At 48.8% G+C, this 23,944-nt stretch overlaps 1 protein-coding gene across 9 annotated transcripts in view; it reads right to left on the bottom strand.

The window, feature by feature from the left end:
• Positions 1–23,944, bottom strand: part of NCOA1 (nuclear receptor coactivator 1) — a 179,366-nt gene that overhangs the window by 33,807 nt on the left and 121,615 nt on the right. For all 9 annotated transcript variants that reach the window (XM_055713018.1, XM_055713023.1, XM_055713024.1 and 6 more), the window contains 2 exons: positions 23,393–23,559; positions 1,801–1,895 (listed from right to left, as the gene is read on the bottom strand). In XM_055713018.1, coding sequence (XP_055568993.1) covers positions 1,801–1,895; positions 23,393–23,559 — 262 coding nt within the window. The remainder of the gene's footprint in view (positions 1–1,800; positions 1,896–23,392; positions 23,560–23,944) is intronic.

The raw sequence follows: 23,944 nt of genomic DNA, 5'->3' as shown, positions 1-23,944 counted from the left end.
CCTCTGCGTTCCTTCCCGCAGAAAGGATGCATCGATACCCAACCCAAGCATTTGGGATAATATTAGGTCAGAAGTGATCCGATTTAATTAAATTTCCTTTTCTTTATGATGACCCCAGGTTTTCCAGGGCTACTTCTATTACTGATGTGCTGTCATCCCTGCTTCACCCCAAGGCAATCTGCTCCCCATCACCCCAGGTGCCGGCTTGTGGCCACAGGGAGCCACATATTCCTATGTGTGGTTATGGACACGACCCTGGCTGAACGATGCTCTGTTGAGCCACCTGGCCCCACTTTCAGCATTTCAGCGATGTAAAGGCATGTTCCCAAGACTGCACTGTGAAATACATGGATTTACTGTGGAGGTACGGACGCTGCTCTCTCTCTTATGGTTTTGTTGGTTCTGCCACTGCTCTCATAGGATGCCTTCTCCCAGTAGAACCCAAATACTGGGGTTTTGTTGAGGATCTGCCACCTTCTCCTGCATCCCTTCATATTCTCAAGCCTGTTCCTAGCACCCAACGCACCCCTCAAAATGCACGTGCCTTTCGCAGACTAATTTCTAAGCCCTTTCTGCATTTTTAAGAAAGATCTGTCAGACTGGATCTGTCAGACTGAGCACCTCTGTAGCCAAGCTACCAACTCCCCATTAACTCCACCCACATGCTTTCCATCCTTTCCACAAGTCAGACCCTTCCTTTGATGCTGACCCCCTTCCCATCCCTTCTGCATTAACTCCTCCATCTGCAGAGTCACCTCTTGCAGACATTTACTTATTTTGACACCCTCACCCCAGGGCTCAGGGGAGACCACTGTGGTATGGAGAGGGATTAAACAGGTCTTGAAAAGCATGGATGGCAGCACGGGAGAGCTCCCTGCGGCCTCCAAGCATCTTTTGGAGATGCAGAAGAGGCCAAAAACATTGCCAGGGAGAGTCTCTCTCCCCAGGAATCCTGAAACTCAGGTTGCCTTTCAGTCTCAAAAATGATGCCACATTTCACCTCCCGGCTACTGGGCTCCCAACAGAAACCAGAGAGTAAATCGTTGGACTGTGTCATGTCAGCAATTATGCTCTTACAGTTAATTAAATGAATCAGATGATGATGTTGCTTCCTTTTGGTCTTTGAACGTGTAATTTTATCAGGCAGTTTCAAGGCAAGAAGGTGGCTGTGGGATGGTGCTGGCCACCTCCAGGGAGGAGCTCCCCCAGCCCCAAGCCTGACCACACCATGAAATTACCAGCTGACTGATTTTGGATTTCAAATTTATCTGTGATAAAATATGATAACCCCACATAATAACCCTCTCCACACAAGGTGATCCCGTCAGGTCCAAGCCTGACCTTTTTCCTGAAAGGTGATTATTTCTGAGTTACTGATACCAACCGAAAAGCGCTCTCCTCATCCTCCCTGTTTTTCAGAGGACAGGAGGACTCAGATCTGCTGAAATCCATCCCCCACGCTACCTAACTGACCTCCAAATGAGGCCGAGGGCTCATTTAATCCCCAGTTAGAAGCAACTCATTATTTTCATGCCAATATGAAGAAGGTATCCAGAACAGCTTCAACTTGACCAATCCAAGCTCCATCAAGCTTGGCTAAGACTCACTTTCCAAACCATTTGCTGAAGTGAAGGACTAAGATCAGTTTACCCACAACTTAGGCCAGGGATGCAGTTGGGCCTAGAGCATCCCAATTACGTCCCCGTTGCCTTCCTCCTCTGTATTTCACTTTCTTGGTGCGCTGCTTTGCTTTGGGCAGTAGTGGGAGCCTGGCAGCATCAGCAACATTTTAGCACCTACCTCCAGAAGAAGAGGTCCCAGAGACTCCTTCTCAATCACTCCTTGGCTGCTGGATGAGATGTCAGACTTCTGCACTTCATCATCAGCTGCTTTCTCTGCAGCAAAAGAGAAGGGACGTTACAGCCAAAAGAACCATCGTTTTACTACTAAATTATTACCAATAATAAACAAAATATTAACTGCTTGTCATACAGGCAAGGCAGGATGCGCACCATAAGACTCCAGCATTTTCATTTAATGAAAGAATATTCATAAAGATATAATGTGATTTCTAATTATTTATTATTATAAAATAAAGGCACTAATTAGATGATAACCTACTGCTAGCAGGAAGAAAACCCCCATCTTAAGCAGAAGCCTGTAGAAAGAGGCATCCAAAATCAGCATTTTGAAAAGGAAATGGTATATCCAGTTTAGTGCAAGCTACAGTATTCAATCTGGAACTTTTCCAACATTTTTAAGAAATAACTGCTGGGAAGAACTCATGGAGAACGGACTGTGCCAAAGGAAACCTGCTGGAGAAAAAAAAAGCAGCTCCTACCACTGATGTGCAGGGAGCATCCCAGATGCCGGTCAGCTGGGAGCCAGCAGGGCCAGAGATGGGAGAAGAGCATCCAACGTGGAGCAGGTGATGCTGCTGGAGGAATCCAGCCCCAGCCCTGCCAGAAGCTCTCACTCACACTGTATTGCTGAATAATCCCTTTGTGAAAAAAACCACCCAAAAAACCCAGAGAGAAGGCCCTGTTATTTATCTTGCACTCCCCCAAAAGGTGCTAGCCACGTCGCGCAGCTACTCCGAAGAATTCAGATAAATCCAGCAGCAAAAGGCGGGTGGCAAGTGGGATGTGATAAAGCCAGCGATCACCAGCAAGTGAGCCACGACGCTGCTGGTGTTTCAGGGCTGTTTTCTTTTGCTCCTCCATATCCATGACTGTTTTCCCCTGGGAAAGCTGAGAGAGTCCCTCAGACTCCCTGGATGCGATCTGGGAAGGATGGGGAGAGTAGCATCCCGAACACTGCAGGATACAGTGGAGATTAACCCGATTGCTGGGGGTGACTTGGGAAGCTGGCAGTGCAAGCCCCAGCCAGGCACATCTGGGGCTACAGATCTATTTGCAAAGAGGAGATTAATTACTGTTTAATCACATGGTTTGGGCGAAATAAGGCCAGAAAGAGGCAAGCGGGAGCTAAACCTTGATGAAGGGGAAACCTGCTTCATTGATCAGGCATCACTTAGCAAGGGAAAAGCAGGGACACCTCTGACTGCAGATGCTTTTTGTCTCAATGATGTTTTGCTCTGAAATGTGAAAACACAAGCTCCCAGGAACAGCCCGAGGGGCAGGGCATTACTGACGGCACACTGGTGCCCCTTCGGCACTGGCAAAGGAGATTATTGCCTGTGCAGGATGTCAAACAGCACAGGAGACCTGAAGCATCCTTGGTCCAGGCTCACACGGGTGGTTTTGATTAAAAAGGAAAAAGACTCTTTGTGACTAGCTGAAAAATTACTTGAAGCTTGGTCCTTTATTAAGTTTACACCATTTTAAAGGTTTTCCTAGTTACCAGAACCACAAATTCAGCCTAGCAGCTGGAAATTAAGCTGTGCTCCTTCTGTATAACTAATTGTTAGTGTAAAGCAAGATGCTGGGGCCAGGGTGCAGCCAGTGACTCACGGACAAGCACGGTCCAGGGGGATGCAGCCCCATCCTCGCAGGCTGTGCTTCCCCACATGGCAGGAGTAACAGCCCAGGGTTTGCTGGTAAATTAAAGGGATGTTCAGAAAAATCCCAAGGACTAAACACCTGTGGGGTGCTGGGAGCTGCAGGGAGAAAATTGCTAGAACTGGTTTTAAGAGGGACGGCAGCGAGGTGTGAACTTTATTGCACAGCCAGGCAAGGGAAAAGGCTCCTCAACCCACAGTGCCTTGTGCTGGCCCTGGAAACCCTCATGGGCATCAAGAAATACACGTTTATCAATCAAATGTCATCAACACACCAGGCTGATGAAAGAGCTCTGCCCAGCCCGTCAGTCCATTCCCAGAGGGCAAGGGATGTTTTCTCTGGATAAATATCCATCGAGCGCAGTGGTGTGCATGCCAAAGCTGCAGGCCAAGAGGTTTCTAGGGCCGCTGGGGGTTTACTGCTCATCTCTCTTGACACTGGTCTTCGTTTCTGATCATCCCAGCGCCACGGGAGCCGCTCACCTGGCTTGTCTCTCAGTGGAAGCTAAACCGCACTTGCTGTTTTGCAGTACGTCGGCCGCGAGCTTTATTATTCAGCATCAAATCACATTTGCCAAACGTACAAATGTGTCACTTGAAACTCTTCACCCCTGCGTCCTCCCAGGACTTTAGCAGTCTTCAAGCTCACTTCGGGTGTTTCTCTTCCCTGATCTCTTTCCTGACTTCGTCTTTCACATCCTGTGGGTCACTCCTAAAGCAGCTCTCAGGAGAAGCAAGTGTGGAAAAGCATTTGCACAACACTTGCTCTTGCAGAGGTGGCTGCCAGCTTTGCCCACCGATTTATCAGGTAGTCTCTGCCTCTGCTCTCCCTCTCACCCCAGCAGCTCTTTTCTCTTTAGGAAATAAATAACTGAAAAAGGTCACGCCTTCACCTCTGCCGGCACAGCCCCGAAAACAACAGGCAACATGCGTTCCACGTTGAACATGCACACGCAGGTTTTGGATGCTCAAGCAACGGTCTGACTTCAACCCTAAAATACCTGAGCTCTGCATCCCGCTATGGACCTCCCTGGGCAGGTCACCTCATCCCCAGGGGCCTCGGTTTCCCATTCCAAGCAGAACCTGGAGTTCACCCCCACCCGAACCACCCCTGAGCAGCAATGCCTGCCTCCCACCCAGTACCGCTGCACGGTTAAATCACGAAGGAGCAGCACCCTCCCAAGGAAGCCATCCAAATTCATTCCAGGGATGGAAAAGCTTCCCATGCACCCAAACCCGCAGGAGCGGGGGGGTACCACAGCATGAGAAACAGCTTTTTTTCCCCTGCTCTTAATAAATTGATGCACTTAAGAGGCAATGCGCTGGCTTTCAGCTCTAATCTTTTAATTGGGCTGTGGGATCCTCCTCCTGCTTTAGTGAAATAGTTTCATCTGCCAGCTCCAAGTCGATTTATTCAGCAGGATTAACCAGCAGAACGATGCGCCGCCACCATCTCCCTCATGGGCGAGTCCTTCTCTTTCCCACCTTTGCAGCACTGGGATCTGGGAGCAGATGGATCCCTTCAAGCTTCTGCTCACCTTCCCTGGGGTGGCACATCCCAGTGATGTAAAACTCCTTCAAAGTGTCAGTGTACCCTGGCTCAGCACTTCAGCTAATGTGCTTAAATGCAGCTCTTTAGCGTTCCCATCCTGAGCATGCGAGGAATACATTACTGACAAACTGCCGGTTTGCACCTTAACCCATTAATCTCAATATTTTATTTTATTTTTTCCATGGCGTGAATTGCAGTGGTGGCTCTGCTGTGCCGGCAACTCGGCTGATGCTCTCAGGGAGTATCGGTCACAGGCCAGGCATCCCCTGCACTCAACACAACCAAACACAGAGCAAATTCCCGGTTCCCTGTGCTCATAATCTCATTATAAAGCTGGACAGACAGATCCACATGAAAATAAACCAACGGGAGCAACATGAGCCCCAGCACTGCTGCTGTTTGAGGCTGTCGGGATCTGGCTGCGGGGGCTTTGGCAGCCTTGGGCATCGTAAATCCCCATCGCACAATAAAAGCCCGGCACACCGACGGCCCTGATTGGAACCTAATTGCTGCAAACGTGATTAAAGCAGCGGGTTTTTTTTCTTGCAGCACCGAGAGAAGCTATTTTAAAGACATTCATCAAATCATGCCCCGATTTTCTGACATCCAGGGAGATGCCTGGGTGCCTCTGGAGTCTACAGGAGCCACAGGGGCTCCAAAAATATCAGGTCAGTGGACGTGAAGCGTGAGATAAATGTGTTATAACCAGGTTACCCAACACCATCGATACCACAGTGGGCGCAGGACCTGATGCCCACTGCGATGCCTGGGAACACCGCGGTCGCTTTGAAAGCAATCCTGTCCCATGCCAGCCCTGCGCAGCCAACCTTGGCACGGGCAGAGGTGACATTTCCAGCTCAGCCCTGCTATTTTGCAGCCACATGAGCCTCCTGCCTAGAAGCTGCTGATTCTCTGCAGGATTAGAAGAAGGGATGGGGAAGGCACAAGGCTGGTGAGGGATGGAAGACACTGCTAAAGCACGCCAGGACTGGAAAAGGAACAATACCTTGGATGCCCTGATGCTGGAAGCGATGGCCAGCAGCACAAGGCAATGGGGACAGATTTTGCATCACCGAGAGCTACTCTCCCGGTCCCCCAGCCCCGTGGTACCCAGCTGCGCCCAGGGCTGCCGGCCAGGCTGCTCCACCAGGCAGCTCCTCCTGGGCTCGGCATGGTGGAAGGCAGGCACGGAGCAATGCTGGAGGGGAAAAGAAAGGGGTGGGAGGTGAGCAAAGCAAAAAGCAACACCCCTGGCAAGGCAAGGGCTGATGGCAGGGTGGCAAGCTGCTGAAACGGTGGGGTGCAGCCCAGGCGGGGGGGGTGTCAGCAAGCTGAAGCGTGCAGATGGGCAGCTGACCTGTTTGGAGTGTCTTCCCCCCTGATTTTAGAAGATGTCGATTCAGAAAGTCCCTTTTATGTTTTGTTAATAAAATCCCAAAGCCAAGAGCACACGGAGGAAAGGCCAACAGCTCATTTTGGGTGTTATTTCTGCTCCCCCAAAAGAGACAGTGCAATATATACCTTCTCCTAAAAAACTGGCTAAGACCTCTGCCTCAAAACCACATCTCATGGAGCAAAGGTGCAGGACATAGCTTTGGCAAGCAGATGCCACCACCCCGCTGCCCACTCAGGGTAGGGTCCTGACGTTTTCCCCTTTCTTTGCCTCTTTTCCCTCTTTATATTATTAATTTTTATTTCTCCAGCTGCCTCCATCCCTTTGGCAGGACTTCTGCTCTTTCTCTACCACCATTTTTGCTGGCATAGGGCACAGCAACCCCAGGGAAAGGGGGCTTAGGGGACACCTCCCAGAGCTGCTCCAGAGCAGATGGCAGGAGAGGAAGGAAAATGGGGATAAAGGGGGTGGAGGTGGAGGGGGGAAGATGTCTAGCACTGATGTCCACCTGCAGTGTCTTGGGAAGTCAGCCCTAGCCCCGCAGGTTCCACTGCATGGCGCTCCATCCATAGCTCTCGGGAAACACTCCTGTCCCTCCATCCCTTAAATCTGCACTTTTAAATTAAAATAATCCAAGCTGTCTGATTCTGCTCTTCATTTATAATTTTGGAGCTGAAATGCTTTTTTTATTTTTTCCGCCCCAGAAAGGGGAAAGGAATATCTGAAAAATAATATATTGCATGTGGGTCTTTTAAACCAGGACATAAAAAATTTGAAACAGGATTTTGTTGAGAAGCCCCATAAACATAGAAAATCAGAACAATTGTTTCTATTTGCCCAGTGCAAGTTGTAATATACTTTGTAATATTATTTTGTAATATTCCTAAGAAATACTACTTTGTAATAATATATTGCATTTTGCCTTGAGATGCGAGAAGCTCACTGCTGCTCCCCAAGGAAACCCGCATGGAGAAGCCTCCATGGTTGTGGGCATGATGGCTAGGACCCAAATGATGCCCTGTGCTCTCCAAGGGCTCATTTTCAACCCAAGATTTCTATGGGCAATGCTAGTTTTTAATTTCTTACGATAGAAGCCCAAAAAGTCTTTGGGTTTTAACTTTTCTATTAACAATTCAACAGCTCCAAGGCAAAAAGTGCAACCGAGAAGGACCTGCAGCCTTTCCCAGAGCGTGTTGGGTATGCTGCTGGGTACCAAGGATGACAGAGCATGGCAAGATGGAGACGCTGATGTGATACCTGGAAAACCTGATGGAGCACCAGGCACAACGGCTCCCCATTCCTCTCCCATATGGCACATCTCCGCAGCCTCCCTAAGGGCCATGCCAGCTGAACCCCTCAGATCCCAGCCAGGATTTGCTATATCTGCTTTTCAAAAGATGAGCAAGGCAAAAAACCCCACATTTTTTTCTCAGTGTAATTTCCCAAATGAGGAGCTTTGATTTTTAGTTAATTAAAATCAGATGGAACAGACTCGGTGCACCCATGGATTGAAAGCGTGACAGAAAGCTGTGCCATTAATTAGTGCCTGCTATGAGGTTCATCAGACCAGTAAACCCAACAGGAAAGAAAACTGCCATAAAAATAAACTCCTTGGCAGAAGGTGTGCACCGAGCGCACCTTTCAGCAGGGCAGGAAAAAAACGGTTCAGAAAAGCCACAAGAGGAGAAAAAGACAATGGTCCTGATACAGGAAGGCAGCAGGTAGCGGGATCTAGACCACAGAAATGGGAACACTTTTGTGTTTTTAAACAGTGCTGAAGGAGGAAGACATATCTGGCACTATCTGTCTGGTGAGGGACATGTTGGGGGAAAGGCTCCGAGCATCACTGGCTGCTCCCCCCATTTTCCTTCCTCTCCTGCTGCTAGTGGTGGTAGCCCAGCCATACAGGGAGAACCCAGGTCTTCAGCTCCCCCACCCTCCTCTCGAGCCTCAGCAAGCACGAGCACTCTCCTCCCCATCCCCAGGGATCAACAAGTAGAGCAAGATCCTGCCTCAATGTGGGGATGAAGCCAATTTCCAAGGAAGACCATCCTACGCAGCCTACAGGGCACATGCTTGGACCACGGCAATGATGGCTTCTTTGGAGGTACTCTAAACCAAAATTCAAGCTGTGGAAGCTGAGATGTGCCCAGCGCCTCCCTGTTCAACGTCAGCATATTCACATGGAGGCAGATGCAGAAAAGCCAGCCCAGAGTCCTTCCTTCTTCACTTCCACAAATACCAGATTCCTCTAAAACACTGTATGGAAATCAGCAGCTCTTGGGTTGTGTAACTTTTTATTCTAGTAGGAGGAAGGAAATTATCTATCTATGAAGTTAAAAAAACTGTGGAAAAATACAATCTGTGAGATTCAGAGCTTGAAAATACCAGCGTGAGAAATAGAAGAGCAGATCTTGGCTTTCAGAAATCAGCCCGGCTCCTTCAGAGCTCTGTGCTTGCCTGCTTTACACCCCCCATCGTGATTGTCTGTTGGTGACAAGCCCCAGGGTGCTCCCCAACTGTGTGCCCTAACACCAGGCAGGGGTGCCAGGACGCTGGGGTGAGGTCCACCTCAAGGAGTAGAGGATGCAGATGTTTCCACCTGACCTATCCGCTTCACGCTCCCCTTACAGCCACAGCAGAGAAAAAGGCATTTTTAAAGGAGATTCACCTGATCCATTTAAAATTCTTATTCTAAGATAAAGTCCCATTTGGAGGTGGGGGGTTTTATCCCCTAGCCCTCCACAACCAGCGGTACCCAGGTTTTGCTCTCTCTCTTTTTCTCTTTTTTCCCAGTGAGAGCTGAACTCCTGATTTCATCACTGAACTCCACTGTTGGCCCTCAAAAAAATAACCCTTGCACCTCCAGAGCTGGCAACACAGCGCTCGCTTCAGCCCCGAGGATTTCTGTGCTATCCTGGAGAATGTTCTCACCAACACAGCCCCAAGTGGTTCTTCAGACACATCTTCAGCTCCTACTCTTCCATCAATGTGCACACAAAGGCACATGTCAGGAGGACACATCTCACCAGGCGCACAGCCAAGAGAGGGAACGAAGCCCTCAGGGTGTGTAAAACTGGCTCCAGTGCCTGTGTGGATGGTGAAGACTGAGGATTGATGCTGGTAGCCACTTCAGTTGCATCAGTAGAGCCAACAGTGGAGACATACTGGTAGAGGGCAGGACAGTGGGGATGTCCTGCTGCTCTCCCATGTCTCACCTGAGCTTCTTCCTTTGTAGCCTGGCTGGAAAAGCAGTCAAAAGAAGAAGTCAAGCACTGCTGCCGTACTGGGAATGATGATGGCTCCACCTAATGCTCTCACAGCTATTTGCCACACTACCTACAGCCCAAGCGGCCACCCTTACCAACCCACAGCAGCACTGGGAAGTCACACTCCTTCCAAGTGAAGACCTCGGGGAGGATGGACAAGATACATGCTCCCCTTTAATGAGCCTAAGATGCTACTCCCCATTAACACTCCCTTTTTCCAGCAGAAGAAATGTGATCCACAATGACCCACGCTTCCACAGCTCTTGCTGGAGTGGGTGAAGAAGTTCATCGACATCTGAGCTGAGATGCTGTTACATGTCACGTGACTGCTCGCAAGGCAAAAGCCACCAGGGTTAGCTTCAACTGATGCTGCTTTCACACACCGTGGTGGTTCATCACCTGGTGGTTCTCTCTTGAAGGACTCCAGATGGACCTGCAAGAGCACATCTGTCCTGCCCCAAGGCGAAAGGGCATCGTGCACCTTCTGTGTACAACAGCACCAGGAGTACAGATTAAGGTTGAAGACACCGGTCCCTGCTCCAACCAGCAAACATCACTTTCTTTGGCAAAGTTTGTACAGGAAACTCTACTTTTCTGCTTCTGATCAAATCCTTGTGCAATGGTGAAGAGCACAGAGCAAAGCGTGCTGCTGCTAAAACAGAAGGAAAATGGTATTTCTTTCTGTCTTCACACCTTTTAGAGTTAAACATTAATGGTGTTGAGATGTCTTAAGTAAAAAAGGCTGGTTGTCTGAACAATGTCAGGAAAAATTATACGGTGCTGAGTGAATGCAAAATTAATGAGCGCTGAATGCTGACAGGAGAGAACAGGCATAAGGAGCTGAGACTTTTTTATAGTAGACACAGAGATCAAGCAGGTAGAACATCTCCATCTTGCTGGGGGAAGGAATAAAGGGAGAAAAAAAACCACTTTTATCTCAAATCTGAAGAATTTAATTCGTTCAAAAACTGTGTCAACTCTGCACAGCCAAATCTGCAGAGATGAGAAAGGGCTACATGTAGCTCCCCCTGCCCCGCCCCCCCCCCCCCCGCCCCGACTTTAATTCAGCCCTGGCATAGCCTTCCTTCTCCTCCTGCAGGCATAAAATACATCGCAACACCATTTTAATGATCCAACTTAATTAATTTTGTAAAGAATGAGACTGTCTTTCCTCAAGACGTAGCATCTTGAAGCCCTCGTATGCTGCATGCTGAAGTCCAGGAGAAGCTACTATTAAAAATTCACTCGTGCCAACCGTTAAACCAGCTTTATGCTCAAGTTGCACAGGCATGTCAAATATGTGAACTGCACCAGCGAGGAGATGCCTGCCAAAGCGTGCAGACAATGCAAAGCTCGAGCGCAGCGAGGGGGGAGCTGACGCTTGCCATGCACAGAGCAGCCCCCCCCCCAGCACCACTCCTCCAAACCCCACTTTCTCGTGCCTCCCATCTGTCTCTCCTCGGCTGCAAAGGGAGAGCTGTCAATCTGCGGCTACTGAGAGAAGCGACTTGCTTTTGCTGCGACATCAAAGGGATTTGTCGGAGGTGAAGGCAGACTCTGTGGTGCAGGGTAAATGAGCTGAGGGGTGGCTGTAACGTGGGCGTGTGAGGGTGGTCTGGGGGTGCAAGCACAGGCCACGAGATGCCCCTGGGGGGTCAGCAAGCCACGTGGTATGGGAAGCTACCTAGAGAAGATGGAGCCTCCTGAGATGGGAAACCACCCAGAAAAGACAGAGCTGCACCTTATGCAAAGCCACCCAGAGAAGATGGAGTCGCATGGTATGCAAAGCCACCCAGAGAAGATAAAAGCCATGTGTAATGGGAATCCACCTGGAGAAGATGGAGTCGCATGGTATGGGAATCCACCCAGAGAAGACAGAGCCATGTGGTATGGGAAGCCACACAGAGAAGATGGAGTTGCATGGTACGGGAAGCCACCCAGAGAAGACAGAGCCATGTGGTATGGGAAGCCACCCAGAGAAGATGGAGTTGCATGGTATGCAAAGCCACCCAGAGAAGACAGAGCCACATGCTACGGGAATCCACCTGGAGAAGATGGAGTCGTAAGGTATGGGAAGCCACCCAGAGAAGACAGAGCCACAGCAGTATGGGAAGCTACTCAGAGAAAATGGGAGCTGCATGGTATGGGAAGCCACTCAGAAAAGAGAGCCACATGGTGTAGCAAGCTACCTAGAGATGATGGAGCCGCATGGTATGGGAAGCTAAGAAGACAGAGCCATGCGGTATGGGAAGCCACCCAGAGAAGAAGGAGCCACGTGGCACAGGAAGACACCAGAGAAGATGGAGCCTCCTGTTATGGATTCCCCGTATCTGGAGAAGATGGACTAAGCCACGCAGGTGAAGGTTGCTTCCTCATCACCTCCAAAATGAACTTTAACTCCTCCAGTGCAATCAGCACCTGCAGGGCTGTGGGTGCAGCCCCAGATGCTGGATGCTGCCAGCGGGTGCATGAAGGCACAGCACCCAGATGCTCCCTGTCCTGAAGCAGGCGAGTGCCTGGGAGAGTAAGGAACAAGGCTGAAAGTCCATCCTTCATGTCCACCTCAGAAATACCACAGAGACTCACACGATGGGTTTCTGCTGGACTTTCTGCTGGACTGTATCCATTATTTCATAAATTTGGGATGGTCCAAACTATTCCCTGCTCCCGTAAGAAACTGTGCACGCACATAATTCACTGTCTCAGTGCAGCAGCTGCACCAAACCTGGGGCAAACATCAGCCTGGGGAACCTAATCCACCACTCCAGCATTTGACAACCCCGCTCATCATTAATACAGACGTAATGACCTAAAAGGTAGTTAGCTGAGACTGATGGTTTAATTAATACATGAGAAACTGTCTTAGAAGGCGGACTTCCTAAATAGCAAGGGCAGAAGGAATAGTGAGAAATATAATTTTAAACTACCCAAATGGTGTTGGCTCTCTACCCAAGGCTCTGGTGAGGCTTTACGTGCCAGCAAACACCCTCTGATGAAATCACAGCGCTCGGGGGAAGCAGAAGCCAGATGAGGAGTTCGGCAGCTGGGCACTGGGGAATACCGTGGCCCCAGAGGGAGCAAGCCTGGTCCTGCATCTCTCATGTCCCAGCAAGTTTGTTTGCTTTGCCCAACCATACCTCCCACCATAATAAAAGCTATTATCTCCTAGAACAAATCTCCCTTTATTTCCTCTGCTTGCAGGAGTATTAGGAGCATTAAAGTCTATAGAAGTTTGTTCAGGGGAAAATCTGAAATGAAAAGGGAAGGACTTGCATGGCTGGCTGCAAGTTTGCACGGGACACTTGATGTCTAGCTCAGATGAGATGCCTCCATCGCGGCTGCTAGAAGAGAGGTGAGATGGACCCCTGTCCATCGTCCTGCTCCTGCGCCCAAAGGGGTGCCAGCTCACGGGTGGGTGACCCTCCTTCTGATCACCAACCAAAGGAACGGGGGTCCAGAGCAGAGCGGGGACAAACTCAGAGGCAGCAAGACCCTGCTGGGGTGACATCCCGAGGGAATAAGAAACTTCAAATAGGTTTTGTCCATCCCTGTGAAGGGTCAAGAGGGCCAGGAAAAGGGCTTTAAAGAAAGATTTTTTTCCTCCTCCTTTCCTGCCTCTCTTAACAATGAGACTGAATCAAGAACGAAAAATAAAAATTAAAAAAGAGGGGGGCAAAAGCTAATCCAGCAGAGCAGAAGGCAAGAGGGAGTGATTTCTACAGGTGGTTTATGACTCTCTGCATGATCCACATGCCTTTTACATCCTATCAGATCCTCTTCTTACGGCGAGGTGCTAAAGGATTTATTAGTTCTTGACAGTGTGAGATGTTTAAAAGCTTAAGGATGTAATAACCAAATGTTCACTTGTTAAAATAAAGGCATCGTTTGGAGAGGTCTGTGCAATTCTTAGCAGCCTCCCCTTCCCCTTGGTCTATATTTAAGCTGCCAGCTAGATTAAAACTGTCAGAGCAGGGATGAGAATTTTATTGACATGCTTTGTAGGTGGTACGGCTCCATAAAATAAACATATACAGAGGATGCTCCCTGGTGTTGCTGCACAGGCAGAGATTTTTATAGTACTGACCTGGGGGAGTTTGTATCTGAAATCAATCCCTGATATAAAACAGATTCCAGAGGATACGGAGAGACAGACTTCACAAATGTCTGCAGGGAGTGTGGGCAGGGATGCAATCATTTAACATTTCACATTGAAACCAAACTGCAGAGAAGGGGAAGGTGTGAAATTCCCCAAACCCGCTCCAACAAACTCTTCACCCCTTGTGCACAAGGTGCAATTAATTACTCTGATAACAGGGAGGTTTTAATCCTGGGAAGGGTGCAGGACAGAGTATAGGGAAGGGGACCCACGTGGATGCTCGGGAATCAAAGCGAGGACTCTCGCTCCAGCTTTACGCTGGCAGAAGCTGCTGCTGCAGACAAGGATCCAGCTCTCGAGGCATTTGTAAAAATATAGATATTCAGATTTTTAGAGACGAAGGCCAGGAGATATCACTAGATTGGACAGTCTGACCTCTTGAATATTGCAGAGCCCTCAAAGTTCACCCACTTCAACCACCACCAAGCCCTGAACTTGTGTTCGGCTAAAACCTGATGCAACCCACCGCTTCCCTTGGCAGCTGCTTCCCAGAGCAATCACCCTCCCAGTTGTAACTCTGGGCCCCAGTCCTAATTTGTTTTTGTCTGGCTTCAGCTTTGAGTCATTCTCTGTTATGCTGGATTTAAAAACCTCTTTAGTAGCCAGCATTTTCCGTTCTTGTTAGTGTTTATAGTGTCATCACCATGTCCCCACTCTTTCCCACCCCCCTCGATACACTCAACAGAACTCTTCAACCCTCCAAGCTGCAAGACATTTTCTCCAGCCCCTGGCTCATTTCTGTGGCTCTCCTCTCTGCCTTCTCTGGATTTTGCAAGCTTCTTCCAGCGTGGATACCATGCCTGAGCTCCAGTTTTGTCCCACCAATTCCATGCACATGTAACATCACCCAAGAGAAGCCCACCTTGCTTTTCCTCACATCCCAGGTTCACACTGACTGCCTTCATTTCCCAGATCTCCAGATCTTCTTGAGAAGTATCATTTCCCAGGATCCCGTCCATCCAGCAGTCCTCTATGCCCATCCTGTATTGGTCTAGCAACAATTTTGTATGTCTTTCCACACCCGTGAAGATGTTGATAGCACGGAGATCTAACAGAGACTCCCAAGAAGCTCCACGAAACTCAGTTTGAGAATAAAAGTGTTTTATCAGGATGAGGAGGAGTCACCGACGGTATTCCTCTGGCACCTGAGGTAAGGCAGCCATGCAGGGAGAAAATACACACCAGCTCGAGGGTGGGTTGACCCATTCACGTGAAAGAGGAACATATGTTAGAGAAACTACCCAACTGCTCTGCTAAATGCTGCTCATTTCTCCCACTTCCCACTACTTGAAGGTCACTCATCAAGCAAGAACATGAGTTTTGGCTAAAAGTTGGGGATGGCTTAATGGAGGTGACAAGAGGAAGCACCGTTACCCCCAGCATAGCAGGGGTAGTACCAGCAACAACCTAATGCTACCGCTAAGACCCAGTCAGAAAAATCATGACGGTCTGGGTCAACTCACTCAAGAAAAATGAAGTTCATTTGGAAGAAGTACAGAAAAGAGCTGTTGGGTTGATTAAAGGAAAGGCATAACCATCTGACACCAGGATCCTCAGAGAGCTTGGTTTGTTGGACAAGTCAAGAGAAGGTAAAGAACAAGAGCAACAACTGCATAAAAATACCTGAGGGAAGGGTGGTAATTGCCAAACAGAAGGAAGAATAAACCAAATTAAAGGGCAGTGCTGGCACAGAAACGATCCGAAACTCATTCCCACTGCAAACGAGCAGGTGGTTTCATCCTCTTCAGGATTTCAGAAGGACTCCTGGAAGGATGAAGTTAAAGAGTTAAAGGGGCTGGATCTGTTTGTACTCTGTTTACCTTGGATGAGCCTCACACTTCAGAGCTTTCAGTGGGCACCTGGGGAAGCCAAGCAGGAATTCCCCCTCCCTGCTGATGCCTAATCTGCCCTCCGGGGTTTGGTTGGTTTTCTTTCTCTGTAGCCCTCTAACATATGGTGAAAAATCGGCCGCCAAGACGGATGAAAGTGGCGTGCATCCCTCCCTCCAGCAGCAGAGCAGCTCCATCAGGGTTAATCCAACCACTGGACCTGGGATAAGTAAAAACTTTCCTCTCCAGCACCTGCACACACCCAGCGGCAGTGCTGTTGGCTGAGAAGGTCCTTCTTGCCTCAGGGATGGAGGCGGAGGAACAGAGGAGCCTGGAGTCGAGCAAACGGGAAGCTCCCCTTCCCTGACCTCGCTTGAAGCAAACAAAATCGGGAGAACTCCGATCAAGTCAATACATTTAAAGAGGAGGCTACAGCACCAGGCTGACAGTTGTAGCCTGAAGAGATTCCAATCTAATTTTAGATTCGACACAAACCTTAATGTGGTTTTAATTAATTAATTTCAACCCCCCTTTTAATTAATGTAAACCCCTTAAAGCGGTTTTCATTTACTCCACTTCCAGGAGACATTTCCACTTGCGTTGCTCCTCAGATGCCATTCTGCTGCTTGCTTTTGTTCTTCAGTCAAACCTCACATGTTAGCCCCAAACTTCTATGTATAATACGTGGCTGGCCTTGAAAGTTGGGACGCTTTAAGCTCAGGCTCACGCCTCCACTGGAATGATTTTTCAAGTACCGGGGTTTCCATCTCTTCTCTTGAGTACGCAAAAAGTCTACAACTTGTTCTTCCAGTGCATGAAAGTGTCCTCTTTTGGGTCCACTGAAGGACCTCCATGCTGACTTGGTACACAGAAGCTACCAAAAGTTACACTTGAATTCTCTGAATTCAATGTAATAGTTTAATGAATAATAGTTTAAGTTTCTTTCATTAAGTTTACTTCAGTTTCTCTACGCAAGGCAGAAAGGCAGCAGTGACAGCCTGCTGTCACCCTGCCCTCCTGGCAGCAACACCCACCTTGGGCAGCTCTCCAGGCCACCAAGGAAGGAGCTCAGATGTGATGTGGGAATGCAGCAGAACATCCCCAGGGTCCATCGTCCCTGGCACCTCTCTCCCCCTTGGTTCTCCCGACAGTAACTTGCTAGTGGCCACTGGCTCCTGTCAACCTGCTCCATCTGCCTGGCCGGGCTGGGCACCACATCTAGGTGACCACCACATAATGCATCCAGTTTTGGGACTGTAGTGTAAGACAAACTGGAGTGAGTTCAGTAGAGGTCACCAAGACGGTCAGGGCTGGAGCACAGATTCTGAGACCAGAGGCCAAGGAAGGGGTTTGCTCAGCCTGGAGAAGAGATGGCTCCGGGGCACCTGACAGCAGCCTGCCCATGCCTACAAGAAGTTATGGAGGTGATGGAGCCAGGCTCTTCACAGCAATGCATGGTGAGAAGATGAGAAGCAATAGGTGCAAGAGAAGTTCAGGTGGGATAGGAGGAGGATCTTCACCGTGAGGCTAGCCAAGCATTGGAGCAGGCTGCCCAGAGCACTTGTGCTTCTCCATCCTTGGAAGCCCAATGGGGTAAAGCCCTCAGTAACCTGGGATGATCCCAGAGCTGACCCTGCTTCGAGCCCCTTTGTCAAACACCACCACTATCAGAAATAGAAATCAGCTTTATGGAAATCAGATGGTTCCAGCTGGACAGCGAGATTGCCAGTGCCCAGGAAAATTATGTTAGACTTTCTCCCAGAGGCTAATGGATTACAATATGGGGAGAGGGAAGAGCTGAAATGAAAGAGTATTCAAAAATATAAAATGCAAGCAATAATGCAAGCATAAACAATGTTATGCAGAAGGTACTCTCCCTTGGTGGCACGGAGGCAGCAGCTTCAAGGACCTGCGAAGTTTAATCAGCAACTGGAAATGCTGCCTGTGATTCAACGCATGTCAAGAAAGATGTGTTCAAATTGGAGTTGGCGAAAGAAGGATATGCAGACAATTTAGGAGGATCCAAAACAGAAAAAAAAAATGCCTAGACTTTAACTACATTATCCTGGTAAAACAAAGCCAAGTGAGGGAGGAGGTCCCAAAGGCTCCTTCTACTCCTGCACTGGAGATGTCAAGTTCCGTTGCAGACTCGGTAACGTGGACTTGGGCTAGGTATTTTCTCAAAGTTAACGGAAGTCCACGAAGAACTCTGTCCCCCAGGGCTGCGGACACAAACCCTGCGGACTGAGGGTGATGTGGGAGCCCGGACCAAGGCAGAAGAAACCAGCTGAGAGCCTCTAATTCCTCTGCGCCGGCTTCATCTGCTTCGGGGTAAAGCTCGCCAAGGGGCCTCGGCTCTGCGACTCGCTTCCACACATTGCACGCAATTACTCGCTTTGTGGTTTTATGGGAGTAATTTTATGATCTTTAATAATGTACCACATCACTCAGCTGCTGGGACAAGAAGGGGCTCTCAACTCAGCGCCTGAGGACAAGGTCTCCTCCTCTCCTCCTCCCAAACCCTCACGCTGCCGTCGCAGGCTGGGGGAGAAGTCTCTTCCCAGGCCATCACTTCACCATTTTCTGACGACCACTACATACAAAGCCAAAGTTGTTTTGTTCTCTTTTTAAAGCTCACCATGTGTTGGTATTTCCAACCCAAGAAGCAACTCAGCATTTGTTTTGAAGAGGCTTCCATACATCCCGCCGAGGACCCCGGACCTCTCTGTGCTAGAAGCTGGACACGTATATCACAAAATCAATCCAGGGCCAAATGTAAGCATATGACAAGACAGCAGGGAAACTTAATTAAAGGAAAGCCACAGACAGCCCACTGGTTGTATGCAACAGAGCAGCCAAAATCAATAATTATTTCATATACTTCACTTAATTAACCTACTGCATTTACCCAAAATGAAAATTACTTCCCCAAGTAGGTTAACTTCTAAATGGGGGTGGTCTTAAATTAAGGGTCCTCTTCTTTTTGGGCTGATGTGTCCCAGCAACAAAAGAGCACAAACGTGCCTTAAGGAGGGCATCTTATTATGGCCACCCTTCAGGAAAAAAAAAAAAAAAAAAGATGTCAGGAGGACAAAACTGCTGCGTGGTTTTGCTGGACCCAAAAGAGGACACCTCCATGCAGTAGAAGAAAAGTTACGGATTTTTTGTGTAGTCCAAGAAGAGACAGAAATGCTCTTTATCCCTAAAACCCCTGAATATTATTAACATAAAGGCTCAAGAAATAGTATTCTCTCCCTCCTTGCACAAAGTAACTCAACGTAAAAACCTGAGGGTCATCTTTGCAGGTTAACCCAGTAACATTTGGGAAAGAAAGTTAGCTTTTTGCCTAGTGCCCTTTTGAAACATCCTGAAATCAGGTCACCATTCTGTAGCATTATTACAGAATAAACCTGCATTAATAAAGACTGGATTTCTTTTTTTCCCTATACATCTATAAGAATAAATTCAGACGCTCCACCACCGAAAAGCCAGGCTTCACTGGGGCTGAAGGTGTCATACATGAGGTCAAACAACTCTCCATCACCACAAGAAGCCTGGCACCGCAAAGGCAAGCGGCAACTCGGGGTCCTTCACGAGGCAAGCGAAGTTGTACGAATCCAGGCAAACACAGAAATAAATCCTTTATTTTGGTAACTACAGGGTAAATCTGCCGGGGCTTTTGGACCTCGCAGGACCAGAAACTCACGAGCATCACCCCATGTGTCCGGGAGCTGTGCCACGGCTGCTCCTGGACCAGGTAGCTGCCAGCTCTGCGCACCAATTCCCGCAGAAGCCGAACATACGGCAGCACAGCGGGAGCGACCGCCGGTGAGCGGCGATGAGCAAATGCAGGAAGGACGGGGGGAAGGAGGTCCCTTGGACACCGGCAGTGGTGGAGTCACTTGTGATGCCTTAGGAGGTGTTTCAAGGGCAACTCTCTGCAGCTGTTTGAGTTTGTAGGTTGCATAATGAAAAGCTCAATACTCTTTGATTTATTCTATTAAGGTGCTGCATTTATACTCCTGCTCTGGAAGGAAATGAAGCAGTGTATCAATGGGGAGGGCTTTTGGGAAAAGACTTGGTGGCTTCATCTTAAAAAGGACGCTGCCAAGGTTGGGAGCACTACAAAGGAGATGAGAAGACCCCCAGAGCAGCTCCCATCTCTGTCAGATCTCTGCACACAGCTCGTCACCCCTTCCATAAACCAAAGGCTATCACCCTCCCAAAACTCAGGTGTTGAATTAAAAAATTCATCCAGGGGAAAAAAAGAAACCACAGAGCCTGGTGTCGCAGGGGTGTTGGATGCTGAGGATCTGCCTCTCCTCGGGGCTGGGCTGACCCCAACCTCCACAGCACTTGCAGGGCAGGCATCAAGTATTACACCGTTTTACAGAAAATGAACAAAACAAGCGGTGGTCTGTGCACCAGCGCAGCTTTTCCGATATCTCTGCTCATTTTTCTACCCTCCTGTATGACTGAGATGTTTCATTTTTATGTTTGCAACCACGTGCCAGCCGCTTTCCCAGGGCAACTGAGCCTCCTCCCTGTCCTGCATCCTCTTGACTCCGTCACAGCTCCACCGTGCTGCCCTGCTGGCTTCTTTATACCACCTCTGCTCACCCTACAAGCCAAAGAGCAACGAATGTTCAGCAGCAAAGCTATCCAGCTTGCCTACATCTGTCAGGTTTTGATCACAGGCAGCACTACTCTGAATTACAACCTTGGGCAAGTTCACCTCTGCCTGTGGGACGGACATCAGCTCCGTCTCACAGCATGGCTCTGCAACAGAGGAGCCACCCCAGGAGAGGACCTCTGGCATCCATGTGCTGGGCATGACACTAACCTGAAGGCAAAGGGGAGGGAGGTCCATACAGATGGACCACTGCCCCATGGAACCCAGGCAGGATGCTCAGGGAGATCTTCTTGCTGACCTCTACACCGCCCCTGAGATGCTGGCGGCCTCTTCTCCTTCCCCAGTGAGCACCCGTGCACAGGCACAGCCAAGGGCTCCAACGCTAAAAGCACCCGACTCAAAAAAATCCCAAAAAAACTTTTGTGGGACGGACAAAGGCTGAAAAATTAACTGTCTGGCCTCTTCCTCTGCTGCATTTATTGCTGCCTTGGCAGATGAATTTCAGGTTGCTGCCACAGCCGCAAACCGCTTGTTCTGCCAACTGTACATCGCTAACATTGGAAGGTGTTCAGCCCTAGGAATCTTTTCTAAAAGCATTTGCTTCATACTTTAAATAGCAGCCCAGCAGGCAGGAGGCTGGGAGGGAGGGCTCAGCCCCTGTGCGCGATCCATCTGCAAGCTTCTGCCGGCTCCAACGCCCCTTTGTGGGTTAAAACCCAGGACAACCCGTGGCAGAGCTGCAGGGAGGGGACAGAGCTGGCAGGATATGACCTCCAAACCCGACAGGGTTGGCAGCAGGGAGGATGCTCCTGGGATGCCCCTGCTCCCCCAGTACTGCCACCTGCCCCTTCCCAAGCTCCCTGGCTCTGCGCCTGGCACGTTATTAATTAAATTAATAACAGGACGTTGGCTTTTTTTTTTTTTTCATTGAAATCTGCTCCACTATGAGGTTTAGCATCATTTTCTCCTGCACTTATGGGCTTTGCTTATTATTGGGCTGAACAGCATCATTTTCTGGGATCTCTATAATTCTGTGATTTGTTGGGATGTCCTGAGCCTGCTGTAACACCTCACTGCAAAGCCCCAACTCCTTGGCTCCCCTCTGTTCACGAAATCATGTCTCCAGGTGTGTTTCCTAATGGAGCATTAGAAGGAGCACAGCCATGCACTGCAGGGCATGTTGCCGTTCACAATACTTCAGCAACAAAACCACATCCTCAGCATTTAGCAAATATTAATCAGCTTTATGGCTGAATAACAGAGAGGAGGAAGGACACGGGCAGGAAACACAACATCTAACACTTCACGTAACTACAAGGACAGAAAATTGTCTGTGGCCACAAACATTATGACTTTTTGCTGTATTTGTCCTCCCTCCTCACGTGAAATGCTCTCACAGTAAACTGCTAAGAACAAATACAGGTGAAGTTTCTTTTATTTAGTAATTTGGCGCTGCACTAGATAAGGCAGCAACACAGAGCAAAGCTCAAGGCGTAATATTTTTAAGTAGTGCTTGTCCTAGTTAATGTTCAGCCCTGCTGTGCAATGTCAAGAAAACTAATGAACAGTGAAGTGGCAGCAAGCAGCAACCTGGGCGTACTCACCCGCTACCAAACTCCTTCCAGAACCCGGGCACAACGTGAATGAAATTTAAAAGCAGTCGTCCTGGTTCATCAGAAAGCCCAGGCAGCCTGGGCAACGTGAGCCGAATGCTTTGCCACCATGCTTGCCCCAAAATTCAGTCCTTAAAGTAATAGCAAGTTGGAAGGACATACTGCAGTGCCTGGCTTGTGACAGGACAAGGGGAATGGCTTTAAATTGAAAGAGGGGAGATTCAGACTAGATGTAAGGAAGAAATTGCTTATGCTAAGGGCGGCGAGGCGCTGGCCCAGGCTGCCCAGAGCAGCTGTGGGTGCCCCATCCCTGGCAGTGCTCAAAGCCAGGCTGGACGGGGCTGGGGGCAGCCTGGGCTGGGGGGAGGGGTCCCTGCCCAGGGCGGGGCAGTGGGAACTGGATGGTCTTTAAGGTTCCTTCTCACCCAAACCATTCCATAATTCTGTGGAGTGCCTGTACTTGTGTACCCAAATCCCAGCCACAGGCTTGGGGAAAAAAAAAATCACATTTGTTATCAGGAACAGCGCTCCACTCGGAGCATGTGGCAAGAGCTTTGGCAAAGGCGACACTTGACGGATGACATGTCTCAGCTTTAATACTGAGTGGGATTCACCTTATGCACAAAGGACAAAGTGTTTGCACAAAAAACGAAAGTATTTTGAGTGCACAAGATGAGCATTCCTTGGCAGGCACGACTCAGAGCAAGCTGAAGCCCACCTGCAGCAGCTCCAGGAGGGGATGCTGGGGTTGCAAGGACCTGAACAAGTCCTACGCCCTCCTTAATATACCTCATTCCTTCTCCCGTGTATCGCTTGAGCCCTTTGAACTTCCTCATTTCAGTCTCCATGAGCTGACACTCAGGGTGAATTTTAACTTTTATACGGCTTCTCAAGCATCTCTCCTCTGTTCACCGGTTACAGCGCCGTATTCACCGGCAGGAGGCAGATTAATGCCCCTTCTGCTCTGTTTGGTTGGCATGATCTCACAAGTGTACATGGTTATTCACCAAGTCTTGCACAGCATGTGGCAGCGCTATCAGTCCTTCACCTTACTCAGCCATAAAACGGGCTTTCTGCACATAGCTAAGACCAGTATCACTGATAAGCTCTCAACGGGCCTTACCCTGAAAGCTTAACAAGTACTTCCCATTATTTTAATGTAAGGAATAATTTCAGGATGAATCATAAACACAAAGTGCCACCTTGCACCAGAAACAAAGGTGGCATCTCAAACAAGCCAAGTGATGGAGGTGAAGCATACCCTTCCATACGAATGTTTCCTTAAAAGCGGGAGAAGGAAAACTGTTGCAAATGGAAAGATTATGTCATGACTTTTCGTAAGTTTAGTCATGATTATTTGCTATGAAGGGTACCAGGAGAACATTCTTACGCTGAAGGTTTCCGACAAGCCAAGGAAGAAGGCTTACCTTGCTCCAACCTCTTCATCTGCTGGATCTGATCAACCGTCTTTTTTAGGATCTTGCATTTGTCGGGTTTGACACTCAGGGTGTCGATGTCCCCGATGTTTGCAGATAACAGCTCCGCCAGCTCCTCTAAGTATTTGTTCTCCTGTTCCCGTCGTCGCTTTTCATTGCTGTTAGAGAAGGGGAAAAAATTAAGTCACATTCATGACTTTTTCCCACTGCTCAGTCTAATCAGACCTGGGCATTGAACAAGAACCCAAAAACCCAAATACTGTCTGGAGCGATGACCATGCTATAATCCAAATATCTTCTAAACACTGGGGAGTTCATTCAGGTCTTTGTATTTTTTTATGCATATATAATCAAAATTAATGCCAAGGAAGATACACAGGGCTAGCCAGACACCCCCAGCAAAAACAGACCTCTAATATTCTGTCTTCCTCTCAAAAATATTTGTAACTGAGTTGTATCAAAAATAATAAAAAATAGTTGTATACACCCTCACGTTTTTCTACAGCCACTATTCCAGCTGTCACCAAGTTTAATCCTATATTC

The sequence above is a fragment of the Falco cherrug genome, chromosome 6 (genome assembly GCF_023634085.1).
Source record: "Falco cherrug isolate bFalChe1 chromosome 6, bFalChe1.pri, whole genome shotgun sequence".
In the NCBI taxonomy this organism is placed as follows: domain Eukaryota; kingdom Metazoa; phylum Chordata; class Aves; order Falconiformes; family Falconidae; genus Falco; species Falco cherrug.
Note: the sequence above shows the minus strand (reverse complement) of the source record. Positions and strands in the feature narration are given on the sequence as shown.